This window comes from Cavia porcellus, unplaced genomic scaffold, assembly GCF_034190915.1.
Source record: "Cavia porcellus strain 051 isolate PalLab524CR breed Dunkin Hartley unplaced genomic scaffold, mCavPor4.1 scaffold_6, whole genome shotgun sequence".
NCBI classification, from domain to species: Eukaryota; Metazoa; Chordata; class Mammalia; order Rodentia; family Caviidae; genus Cavia; species Cavia porcellus.
Window position 1 is genome coordinate 70,067,863 of NW_026947489.1, and position 12,715 is coordinate 70,080,577.

The following is a 12,715-nucleotide window of genomic DNA, read 5'->3' on the forward strand; positions in this document are numbered from 1 at the left end:
TCCTTTTTTTTGTCTCTGACTTATTTAGACCTGATGAACAGTTCTTTCAGTATGTTTTTGATTTCTTCTCTTACCTGAGACATTATTTCTGATTTTGTTACTTTTACGATCTCATAAAGTTGTTTCCTTACTTCAGTTGCTATCCTCTCAGAGATTTCCAGTGTGTGACTTCCATTTTCTTCCATGACTGTATCTCCCAGACTTACTCTGTGTGGGCTAAGGTCTGAGTTTTCCTTTTGCTCCTTTGTCTTGACATTCTCCTGTTCTCCTCCCAACAAGCTGGTTGTGGAGCCCCAGGCACTTCCCACATTGGCTGACCCTACACTATACAGTGTAGAGGGGTGGGACAGGCACCTTGGTTTCTCTAATTCCAGATTGACAGGGAGGTAGCAGGGCATGAAGCAGGCTTCTCCAGATCTAGGCAGCTACATTGGGGCTTCACTGATGATCAGAGGTGCATGGAGGTAAGACTGCTTCTCTGCCTGTGTGTCTATACTGGAACACCCATAAAGGTGGCAGACATACAGAGGTGTGTTTGCCTGCTTCTGCTAGTGGGTGATGGCTGCCTGAGGGAACCAAGGGCCTCAAATGGTGGCCTATGGATGCACAGGGCTTACCTGGCTGTGTGTCCCTGCTCCTGCTGGCTGCCTACAGGAAGGAGCCTTTGGTGGCAGTTCCCTGAAGGTTAAGGTGGATCTGCTGGTTCTCTCTGCCCATGCTGGCTGCCTGCAGGATATGGCCTTTTGGCAGCAGTGCACAGCAGGCAGAGGTGGAACTGTCTGTCTCCTTAGACCTTCACCAGGTGTGCCAAAGAAAGGGCCTTCTGGTGACAGCATGTGGCAGGCAGAGGTGGGTCTTCTGGCTCTCCCTGTCCACACTGGGAACACAGAGGAAAGGGCCTTCTGGTAGCTTCTCAAGCTTCTTGGCTTCACACTCTTGGTTTTCAGATTATAAGATTTAAGCATGAAAAATATCAAACAATAAAAACACAAACTATTCATTCTGATGAACTAACAGATATTAATACTCTATCTATCTTGTATAGCTATACACACACATATATATTATACATAAATACATATAAACTTTTCCATTCTTTTCAGCTTTCTCCTTGATACTATCACAGTTCCAATCTTTTTTAAAACATAGAATACTAACTCTCTACTTGGAAGTGATCAACCCTCAACTCTTCCCTTTTTAAACTCAAGTCTTGTGAATATTAAAGAAGTATAGAGAACTTGGGTCCCCTGTAATAGTAGAGTAGCTAATGTCAGGCCAATCTTTCTGGAACTAGCAATCAAATTCCAGATAAAGTTTTAAGCTATTATGTGACTGCAGTCAAAAGAGAGTAAAGTAGGCACAGCCTTGAAGAAAGGGAACCTGTTTGGTGAAATACACTTTTAACTGCCTGTCCTCTTATTTCAAAATTTTAAAGGAATATTGGGGATTGACTTTAACCACAAATAAGCAAGCATAAAATTAAAGAACCAATAATCAGAGTCCAGAAAGTTTGAAAATTGCTGCAGAAAGTCCTGAAAGGAAGGATTCACAGAAAAGGAGACCCCAGATTTTTGCATTGCTATTCTAAAATCCTAAGCTGAACCTTGAGCCACATGTAAATGAAAGATATTCTAAGAAGCCTTTGGAGAAAAAACAGCAGCTAAAAGAACTGAGTAGTCACTTCAACAGCTGGCCTTTTAGAGTTGTAATTCACACCCCACCAAAGAAAAAGAGACTTGATAAACAACACCGGCTTCCACTGAAGCTCCGATATGTCATTGCTTAAGAGTTAAGATCACATCCCTAGACCACAGGCTAAAGCTCAGGACTAAAGGCAAAACTAAAATATAGTCACCTTTAAACAAAACTTTAAACAATGCCTCCACAAAATCAAAGTGATTCACCATAAATTTAACTGCCTAGAACATAACCCAACACTAATTAGAAGAAAAGAACCTATCCAGAGTCACTATAAAGATTTATCCACGATGTTCAGTATACAATCAAGGAGTAGTTCCTTGTGTTTATAATCCCAGCAATTCAGGAGCCTGAGGCAGGAAGATCTCAAATTTGAGGCCAGCATGGACAAATTTTTTTTGAAGGTAGTAAAACACAACAGAACAAGACAAAACAAAGCCAGCTAAGACAGTGTAGTGAAACTGATACAGAACTTCACAGCAGGTTACTGGGATAACAGTAATAGGAATCAGAGTATATCTTGTTATCTTCACAATAGTTATTCTTTCAATCACGTATAGCAAAATAAAATGAAATACAGAACATTATAGAACTTATCAAAATAGAATATTGAATAGAGCAGTACCATTAATCAGAATAAAACAAAACAGTAATAAAATATTTACCTTCAAAGAGATGGTAGAAGGAAATCCCCCTTATTTGCTATATTGCATATGGTCAACCTCCCAAGAGATGCTCAGATCTCTAGTTCCCATTTGCTAACAGGGGGAAGGGGAAGTGCAATGTTTGATTTTCAGCCCGTGCACCTGTAAGGCTCATTACCACTTAGCAGGGAAGCGAGCTGGGTGCTTGGTTTCTCAGCGCCCTAAGTTCCAACATGGTGTGGATCTTAGGATACGCTGGTGGTTCTCTCCCTGGAGAGGCCAGAGACTGCCATACCACAGCCGCTTACCAGGGAGGCGAGCTGGTTGCTTGGTTTCCCAGCGTCCTAAGTTCCAACATGGCACAGATCTCAGGAGATGCTAGTGGTTCTCCCCTTGGAGGAGCCACAGCATGGACAAATTAACAAAATTTTCTCAAAATTTACAAAGGGCTAAGGGTGTAACTCAGTTATGGAGCTCTTGCTTACTATAGGCAAGACCCTGAGTTCATTTCCTCCTAGTATCAAAATAAATAAATAATAAAACCTATCAGACACATGATGTAAGAGTGAAAACGTTAGAAGAAACACAAATCTGTAAGAACAGATGTACATATAAACGCCACGCTGGAACTAGAAGATAGCAATTTCATAGTAATGATGATAAACATGCTAAATAATGCAAAACAAAAAAGATGTAAATGATGATAGAGTTTCAGCCATGATATAGAAATTTTTTTTTCAATAGACATTCTAGATCTGAGAAATATAAATCTGAAATTTCTTTTTTTTTTTTTTTTTTTTTTTTTTTTTGTCTTTTTCCTTTTTATCGGTACCGGGGATTGAACTCACAACTGCCTGCTTATAAGGCAGGCGCTTATGCCGCTGAGCTAAATCCCCAGCCCCATAAATCTGAAATTTCTAAATTATTGAATAGAATCAACAAGACACTGGATACAGAACAACAAACGAACATGACACCTGAAGACAAGTTAGTAGACATTATTCAAATGGGACACAAAAAGAAAAAAGATGATAAACAGAGCCTCAACAATTTGTAAAATGCACATAGATAAATTGATATCACAGAGAGGAGAAACAGAATAGGGCAGAAAATTAAAGACATATTGGCTGATATTTTCCCAAATTTGTTCAGAAGTATCATTCCACAGTTCAATGATTTCAGCAATCTCAAGCAGGAAAGAAAGTACAAAGAACCAGGGGGCAGTGGCACTTGCCTGTGATGCCAGCACTTGAGAGGCTAAGGCAGGAGGAGGATCTTGAGGCCAACAGGACAACAATGCGATTTTAAGCCCCGCCTGAACTATACAGCAAGACCCTGTCCCAAAAAACAAAGAACCAAACAATACAAGAACTCACAACATGACTTAGTTAAAATCCTGAAACCCAAAGACAAAACAAGTTGAAATGAGAGCTGGGGGAGGGGGAAGACATACAGGAAAGTTATAACTGCCTCTTATCAGAAACAAGGAAACCAAGAATAGAGGAATACTATCATTGAAATGCTGAAAGAAAGCTCTTAACCTTAAATTCTATCTACAGTCGAAATGTTTCAGAAATAAGAACAGAGTTACAACATTGTGTGAATTAATGAAAATTTTCCATAAGAAAACCCATTCTACAAGAAATGTTTTTTATAAAAAGAATTTCTCAAGCCTAAAGAAAAATGTCATCAAATGGAAAATTCGTTTCTATAGGAAAAATAATGGGCACTGAAAATGTACACATGTGGGTAAATATAAAATAAAAGATCTCTTTCTCTTCTTCTTTAAAAAAAATCCATGGGTTCCTCAAGGCAAAAATAATATTTATAATGCATTACCGTATTCATAATAGATGTAGAAGTAAGTACATGACAGTGATAGCATAAAGGGCAGAAAAATATAAATCGAATTACATGTGAAGTGGCATGATATTAACCTAAGACAGACTGCGAGAAGCTAAGGATAACATTGTAAATCCTAGAGCAACAACTGAAAATAATAATACAAGATGTATAAATCAAAAGCCAATCGAGGAGACAGAATGAACAGTAAAGCAATATCCAACCCAGACAGAATAAGAAAAGAAGACATGAAAAATGGAGACAGGAGGCAAAGAGCAAGACAGAAACTTCATCCATATCAAGAACTGCATTAAGTCTAAATAGAACAAACTCTCCAATTAAAAGGCACAGGTATCCTAGCACAACCCCCTCCCCAAAAAAGGCAGAGATTATCAGGTAGAATGAAATAGCAACACTCAAAGAAGCTGTTTATTTTAACCAATACTCAAATAGACTGAGTATTTTAAATTTATAAAAATTCCAACTGGTGAAAAGTTAAAGTATGCACAAAAACAAAAATTAAACAATGGAAAAAAATAAACCATCTAAGAAAGCTGTCCTGTTTGTATTATATAAAGTAAGGTTCAAGACAAGGATATGATGTAACATAAAGAAGGGTTATTATATCATTATATAATGATAACAAGATAAATTCTTGAAAAAGATATAACACAACCTTAAACATGTATGTTAATAATAAGCTTTTATACTACCCAAAGCAAATATTAACAGGACTGAAAGAAGAAATAGAAAAATCCAATCTCAAGAGATTTCAATACTCCTGTCTCGATAATTAATGAGTAAATAGAAAAGAATCAGTAAAGATATAGATTTGAGCAACACTATAGCACAACTTAACCTAATTACTTGTCATGAAACACTACACTAAGAATTACTGAACGTACGTACTTTTCAAGTGTACATGGAGTATTCACCGAGATAGACCATATGCCAGGCCATAAAACAAATCGCAATAAATGTTAAAGGAATAAACCAAGGGGGATCTGTTTTCTGACTCAAGCATAATTAAATTAGAAATCAATAACAAGAAAAATGAGACAGAACACAAACTGCCATCATCAGGCATGAGACAATATCACCACAGTTATAAGAGACATTTTTTAATGATAAGGAATACTATAGACAACACCATGTTAGTAAATTCAAAAACACAAAATAAACTAGTTCCTTAGGTTGAGAGGGATGCAAGTTACCAAAACTAGCACAAGAGGAAATAGAAAATCTCACTGTCTTTGTATCTATTAAAGAAATTGAATGTGTAATTAAAATCTTATATGCATAGACAATCACTTGGTCCAGAGGGCTTCACTGGTCAATCCATCAAGCATTAAAGTTAGAAATGATATCAGTGCTACACAAACTCAGAAAACAGAAAGAGGAATCACTTTGTAACTTTTAGTGAGGTCAGCACAATCCTAAAATTTGAAAAGAATATTACATGAACGGTAAATTAAATATGATATTCCTCTTAAAGTGTGCAAAAATACTTCATGAAATACTAGCAATAAGATAGAGCAATTGATAAAGAAGATAATAAATCAAGACCAAGTATGATTGATCCTAGGAATATAAGATGGTTCAACATCTATAGATCAATCAGTATCAGTCACATATTAATAAAATAAAGGAGAAAAATCATGTGATTGTCTCCACAGAAGCAGACTGCACACCAAAGCAGACTGCCAAAACATGGTATTCATTGCTGATTTTTAAAAAAAAAACCTTTCAGCAAATTAAAAATGACCACACTTCTTCAATTCAACAAAGACACCTAAGAAAAATGCATACCTAACATGTTTAATAGTGAACTTTTTCCTCCTAAGATCAGAATCAAGACAAGAATATCCTCCCTCCAGTTCTTTCCAACATCATAGTGGAATCTCTAGCCAAAGCAGTGAAGCAAGAATGAAGACTAGAAATGAAGAAGTGAATTTCAGCTATGAAAAAAATGTATGGTTGGTACATACAAGAACGTGAATCAATCTCAAAGCACTCTGCTGAGAAAAAGGAGTCAGACACAAAGGAATGCATATTTTGTTATTCTATTTATATAAAATCTTAGGAAGGGCAAAACTAATTTATAATGACAGAAGGCTGCTCAATGGTTCCCTGAGGGCTGGTAAGGAGTGAATAACTGTAAGTAGGGAAATTTCAGGAGTTATCAAAAATATTCTAATCTTGATTATAATGATTATTATTATAAGAGTATAATTTATACCACAATGAAGTTGATTTAAAAATAGGAAAACTAGATAAAATTAAGCAAATGAAAAGATAAGCTGCAGAATATAGGTGGTACAGAGAGAATATACACAGTACATTTATCTGGCAAAGGAATCTAGACTATATGGTGAATTCTTTTAACTCAATAATAAAAGTGAAGAATGAACAAGATTTTTTTGATGTGTGTGAAACTTGGACCCTTCACAAAAGATAATCCTTGTATATGAATGGTCAGTGTCCTCAGTTATCTCAAAGCCATGAATCATCAGGTAAGTGCAAATAGAACAATGTGATACCATTGTACACCTACAACAATGAGCAAAATTAAAAGATAACAAAGTCAAGATCTGGCATGGATGTAGAGAAACTACAACTCCTCTATACTCCTGATAGGAATATAAAACAGAAGGACTATTCAGATGGTAGCTGGGCAATTTCCTGTGAAATTACACCCATATCTAGCTTATAAGAGACAACTATTCTACTCCACACCATTTATGCAAAAAAAAAAACTAAGACATATTCTCACAAAACAACTTATAAATGAATATTGACAGGGTCTTTTTCATAATTACCAAAAACTGCAAACAATTTAGATCCCCACCATCAGATGAATCCATACACAAATTGTTGTGCATTCATACATTGAAAAACTACTCCATAGTAAAAAGGAACAGAACCGTAATGCAGGCAGCCTTGGGATTAAATCTCAAAAATATCACACTTGAGTTAAAGAAGCCAGACACAGGGGCTGAGATTTAGCTCAGCGGCATAAGCGCCTGCCTTGCAAGCAGGCAGTTGTGAGTTCGATCCCCAGTACCGATAAAAAGGGAAAAGACAAAAAAAAAAAAAAACAAAAAAAAAAAAAAAGAAGCCAGACACAAAAGAGAAATAGTGTGAACTTTTCATTCAGAAGAAGTTTGAGAATAGGCAAGCCATGCTGTGGAAATGGAATTCATTACACCCAGTGGTAGCCTGGGTAGCAAATGGACTGATTGAAAGGGACATGAAGGAACTTGTTAGCATAATAAAAATGTCCTATATCTTTGATTGGTGCAATGGTCACATATGGATACATTTGTCGGGACTTGACCTATACACTTAAAATGTGTATATATTATACCTTAATCTTTTTTTTCCAGTACCAGGAATCAAACTCAGAACTCTGTGTTTGCCTTCTTTCCTGTTTACAGCACTGTAAACATGTGCTGTTTACAGCATGTGTAGCCAGGCAGCCCCTTATTCCTTAATCTTAAAAAATCAGTGTGAAGGACTTATTTTGAGGCTTAACATATAGTAAGTGCTCCTCAACACTGAATTCTCCCACTCCTGATGAGGAGGCCCTCCCCATCCTCATCAGACAAATATCAGTGAGGTTCATTTTATGTTAATTGGTTTGGTTTTTCAGTATCAGACAGTTGAAGCCAAGGCCCTCATACAAAACTATACCCCCAGCACTTTTTTTAATCTGCTAATTTTGAAACCAATCTTACTAAGTCACTAACTTGCCCATACTGGGCTCAAATTTGCAATCCTCCTGTTTTAACATCCCAGAGTGCTGGGGTTACATGCATGTGCCGCCATGCCTGGAAGATGTCGGAAGCCTGTTTATTGTCATAGGACCTCTGGGAATAGTACTGTCGTCTTCCCCAAAGAGGCATCATCCACAGAGTGATTAGGATCCTAAATAGTAACCTAAACCCTCTTCATCCTGAATCTGCCTCTGGGTTTTGTCCTCCACATCTGGTTCTGGGTTCCCAACATTCCAAGCCAGGATGGTAGAATTTCACTGGATCAGTCTAAGAGGCTGGAGATGACGAAGTGTGGAAATAGGAAGATATCACATGGGCAAGAGACTCTGGGAGGAATGATGTTTAGGGGACGTTTATAAAAGGTAAAGAAAACTCAGACCCAGAGGTTGACAGTTTGGAAGGTCAGTGGAGTTGAGATGGGCCTGTCATGGACGATGGGTACTTGTTGATTGAAAAGATGAGTGACTGAGGCAGTCTGGGAGGGCTAACGAAGCGGCACCCTCCAGGGCTGATGGCTGCCCCGTTCCTGTCTTGCAGCTCACATACCTGCCCCCACCCTGGGGCGAGTGCCGATCCTCAGAGATGGGGCTCGACTTCTTTCCTGTTTACAGTATCACCGCCTGTCGCATTGACTGTGAGACCCGCTACATTGTGGAGAACTGCAACTGTCGAATGGTCCACATGCCAGGTGGGTGCCAGGCCTTCTTGGCGCTTGCTACCCTGTAGGAAACACATCACCCACTCCACTAGGACCCAGAGGGCCGTGGTTCTGGGAAGACTGCATTACTCAGTGACTGAACATTTAGAAGCCAAATAGAAGCACTCAGCCCAGCAACCAAGGCAGCTTCCCAGTGTCCAGAAGTGTCCAGACATTAGGAGAACTCTCACCCCAGAGCTCCATATGTTTTCCAATTGTTTACCATGCTGACCTCCTAAGAGTTTAGTGTCCAGATAGCTGGATCCTGGCAGTTCTTAAAACCCGGTGTGGCACATGTTTGAACATCCAGATGTTTATTACTGTCATCCAGATGTTTCCCTTCTTGGATCCAAATGTCTAGCAGTCTTTCAAGAGAGACAAAAGTCTATTAGCCAGCAAGCAAATGTGTGTGTGCTGACACTGCTGTTGTCAGACTAATAATGCATGTAGCCATCTCATTAGAGAAGCAGGCTTGTAGAGGCAGAAGTGTGGAGCGGGTGTGGGTTGGGCAGGAGTTTGGTGTTGCAGCAGAGAGGCCATGATCAGAGCTGGACTCAGGGATCTTGGCCTCTACTTCACTCTCCTGTATTCAGGTTACCAGGAAAGGTCTGTATTCAGACCTTTACAGATTGGTTAAACTCCCTCTTCTCATTTTCATTATCTTTAAAACAAAATCAGTAGCTGTTATGAGTGTAAAATTCGGGTAGGGTATAAAAATGGATTGCAATCTGCAAACCTCAGTAGTTGCTATGTTGGCACACAAAGGAAGGGAGCCAGAAGTCACGTTGGCTGAGGACGTACTATGCTCCAGGAACATATTGCATTTAATGGTTGTTAATTCGTGGTTGTATTATACCTTATGTTCATTAAACAAAATCCTTGCATTGGACCTGGAGTTCAACACCAATTTGTCTTCCATTGCAACCATCCCTGAAGTGAACATCTATCCTGATAGCTAAATTCTGAATTGCATCATTAATAATCAGTAATCTTTTAGTAACCTGAGATTAGAACTAGTGAACTTTAAAGTAGACTCAGTCAAAAGAACTTTGCCAAAATGATTAAGGTTACCACTCTCAAGATGGAAAGATGATCGGAGCGAGTCCAGGGTAAACATACATGTCTTAAAATCAGTGACCCTTCCTCAGCTAGGGTCACAGAGATGCAATTCTTTTGACATTGAAGATGGAGGAATGTGGGTGACCAGTGAATGTGGGGTGATCTCAAGAAGATGGAAAGGCAAAAAAACAAATCCTCTACTAGAGCCTTCAGGAAAGCACACCACTCTCCCAACACCTTGATGTTATCCCAAGGAGAACCTGTGTCTGACTTCTGACTCACAAAACTGTAAGATAATAAATTTGATCCCCTTTAATTAATAACGCTAAAATTCCCTCTGAGCTTCCAAGAAGGCAGAGAGAGAAAAAAAGGAAACACATCATCTAAATTGTTATTAGAAAGAGGGAAACCTATCAGCTCTTTAATTCTGAAAACAAGTTTTGGGAAAATAATTAGGAAAAGAATTCATGAAATATTTTAACTTTGGTACTTCTGAAAGGAAAAAAAAAAAAAAAAAGATCCTGGATTTCTACAGAGAACCTAGAAAGGAAAAGCCAGCACTGAAGAATGTGACTTGCCTGACACTCAGAGACAGCCACAAGCCCTTGAATTTCACCAGGAAGCCTGAACCGAAGGCAAGCAGACACAAGGGGAATTTAGTCATTCCACCCGGGTCACTATAACCGACATCTCAACTGCTAATGCAGAACTGAGGGCAGAGCAAAGAGGAGGCACAAAGCAGACCTTGTTCGCATGCAGCAGGGTGGTGTGCTGAGAAGAGCCCCAGCTTCAGGCCACATGGCCTCAGATGAGAGCCCACAGCCATCCCTGTCAGCTGTGGTGTCCTGCAAGGCAGGGCACTCACTCCCCCACAGGTAGAACAGATACATTATTCCCCAGCTGAAAGGCTCCCCGTGCAGATAGACGAGCCATGCATATGTGGGCATCAGAGGGCCTTCTCTCCACCTTCCTGCGTGGGTCTCAAAGCAAGCTCACCTGTCACCCATAGGAGCTGGGAGGACTTACAGCCAGCCACCTGAGAGAAGTCAGCCAGGCAAGCTGCCCAAGCTCACAGAGCAGATCAGAGCACTGTCTTTTAGCTCTGAGAACACTGACCACTAACTCTCTTCCAACTGCCCACTGATGGCTGCTGCCCCTGTGGGTACCAGAAGGTACTCAGTCCCAGGGAGGGAGATACTGCCAACATGCACAGTTCTGCCCTAAGTAACTAACCCTTCCTCCGGTGTCTCTCTGTGCAGGGGATGCCCCTTTCTGCACGCCAGAGCAGCACAAGGAGTGTGCAGAGCCTGCTCTAGGTCAGTACTGGGGGACAGTGGGAGTAGGGGCTGGGGTCAAGGTCATAGAGGTCATCTGAGTGGAGGGGCAGTGGGGAAGAAGGAGGAACAAGGAGAGAGTGGAAGGAAAGAGGCTCAGGACAGCCTTACTGCAGGGAAGGGAGAGGATGGAAGGAAGGAAGGAAGGAAGGAAGGAAGGAAGGAAGGAAGGAAGGAGGGGGGAGGAAGAAGGAAGGCAGGCAGGCGAGAAGGAAGGAATCCAGGCAAGAGAGAGAGGGTTAAAAAGGGGGCTGAGGGAGGGGAGAGAGGTACAGATGTAAAGATGAAGGAGGGGTTTCAGGGAGAACAGAGGGTGCTAAGACATCCAGCTGGGGATCTACAGCCAACAATCATCCAGAGATGTCAGCAGACAGAACCTCAATGGAGGAGACTTTAAGAACAGACAGAGTCCTGCCACACCTACAGGATTCTCACAGGAGGCAGGCTGGGCTGATCAGGTGTCAAGGGCAGGTGTGCTCTTTAAACTGCCTTTAGCAGGATTCTTGCTAAAGCTAGGCAAAGCAGCTACCGTGAGGATGAGAGTCAAGGTCTGGTTAAGAAGGCTCAGAAGAACTGGATAATGTAATAAGGTTAGGCATGGTATCACACAACTGTATCCGGGCCACTGGGGAGGCTGAGGCAGGAGGCCCATGTGTTTAAATTGAGGGAGACTCAATCCTAAAATGTAACAGGAAAAAATTAAAGGGCTAAAGATGTAGTGCAGTGTGAAGACCCTAGGTTCAATCCCAGGGAAGGAAGAAAGGAAAGAAAGAAGGCAGGAAGGAGAAAAGGACAGAGAGAAAGGTTTAATACTTTAAACCACCCCATGTGATTGAAGGAAGAAAAGAGAGGGAGATAAGGGTTCCAGCTATGGACAGGTTATCTCCAGAGAACAAAATTGAGGACCCTCCCCATGTGTACCCCAGCAGCAGAGAAGAAGCCCTGGGCTCCTCATACAATAGCCCCCCACCCACCCATATTGGCCCACACTAGAAGCAGAGAAGGAAGCCATGGGAAGCCAAGGGGCTGGAGATGCCTTGGAGTCCACTCTCCAACAGTGACAACACTTCCAATATTTTTTTTTGTACCAGGGACCAAACTCACAACCTTGAGCTTGCCAGGCAGACACTTGTGCTGCTGAGCTAAATCCCCAGCTCTTTCAACGATTTTTAAAGGGTGACATGACAGTACAGTAACTGGACCAACCTACAGCCAAGCCCAGGTCCTCTATCTCCAAGATTCTGCTACCCTCCTTCCTGAGATCAGCACTCCCTCCCAGCTGCTAGAATCCAGCTGGGCTGGACCAGAAGGCCCTGCCCCCACACCTGACTAAGACCCCCACCCCCACCCTCTCCCCTCCAGGTCTGCTGGCGGAAAAGGACAGCAATTACTGTCTCTGCAGGACACCCTGCAACCTGACCCGCTACAACAAAGAGCTCTCCATGGTGAAGATCCCAAGCAAAACATCAGCCAAGTACCTGGAGAAGAAATTTAACAAATCAGAAAAATATATATCGTAAGTTAAGTGGGCATTGTAGGGAGGGGAAAGAAGGGAATTGAAGGCAATGCAGGAGGAGGTTAAGAACAAGCAGTTAATTCAATTTTGCAAACATTAATTGGGCACCTGGGTGTGCCATGCTCAGAATCCAAGGTGACTTGAGCCTC

General features: G+C 41.0%; 1 protein-coding gene across 3 annotated transcripts in view; it reads left to right on the top strand.

The window, feature by feature from the left end:
* Asic2 (acid sensing ion channel subunit 2) overlaps positions 1-12,715 on the top strand; it is a 1,050,952-nt gene that overhangs the window by 1,028,607 nt on the left and 9,630 nt on the right. For all 3 annotated transcript variants that reach the window (XM_063250957.1, XM_063250958.1, XM_063250956.1), the window contains 3 exons: positions 8,498-8,648; positions 10,976-11,032; positions 12,413-12,566. In XM_063250957.1, the coding sequence (XP_063107027.1) occupies positions 8,498-8,648; positions 10,976-11,032; positions 12,413-12,566 (362 nt within the window). The remainder of the gene's footprint in view (positions 1-8,497; positions 8,649-10,975; positions 11,033-12,412; positions 12,567-12,715) is intronic.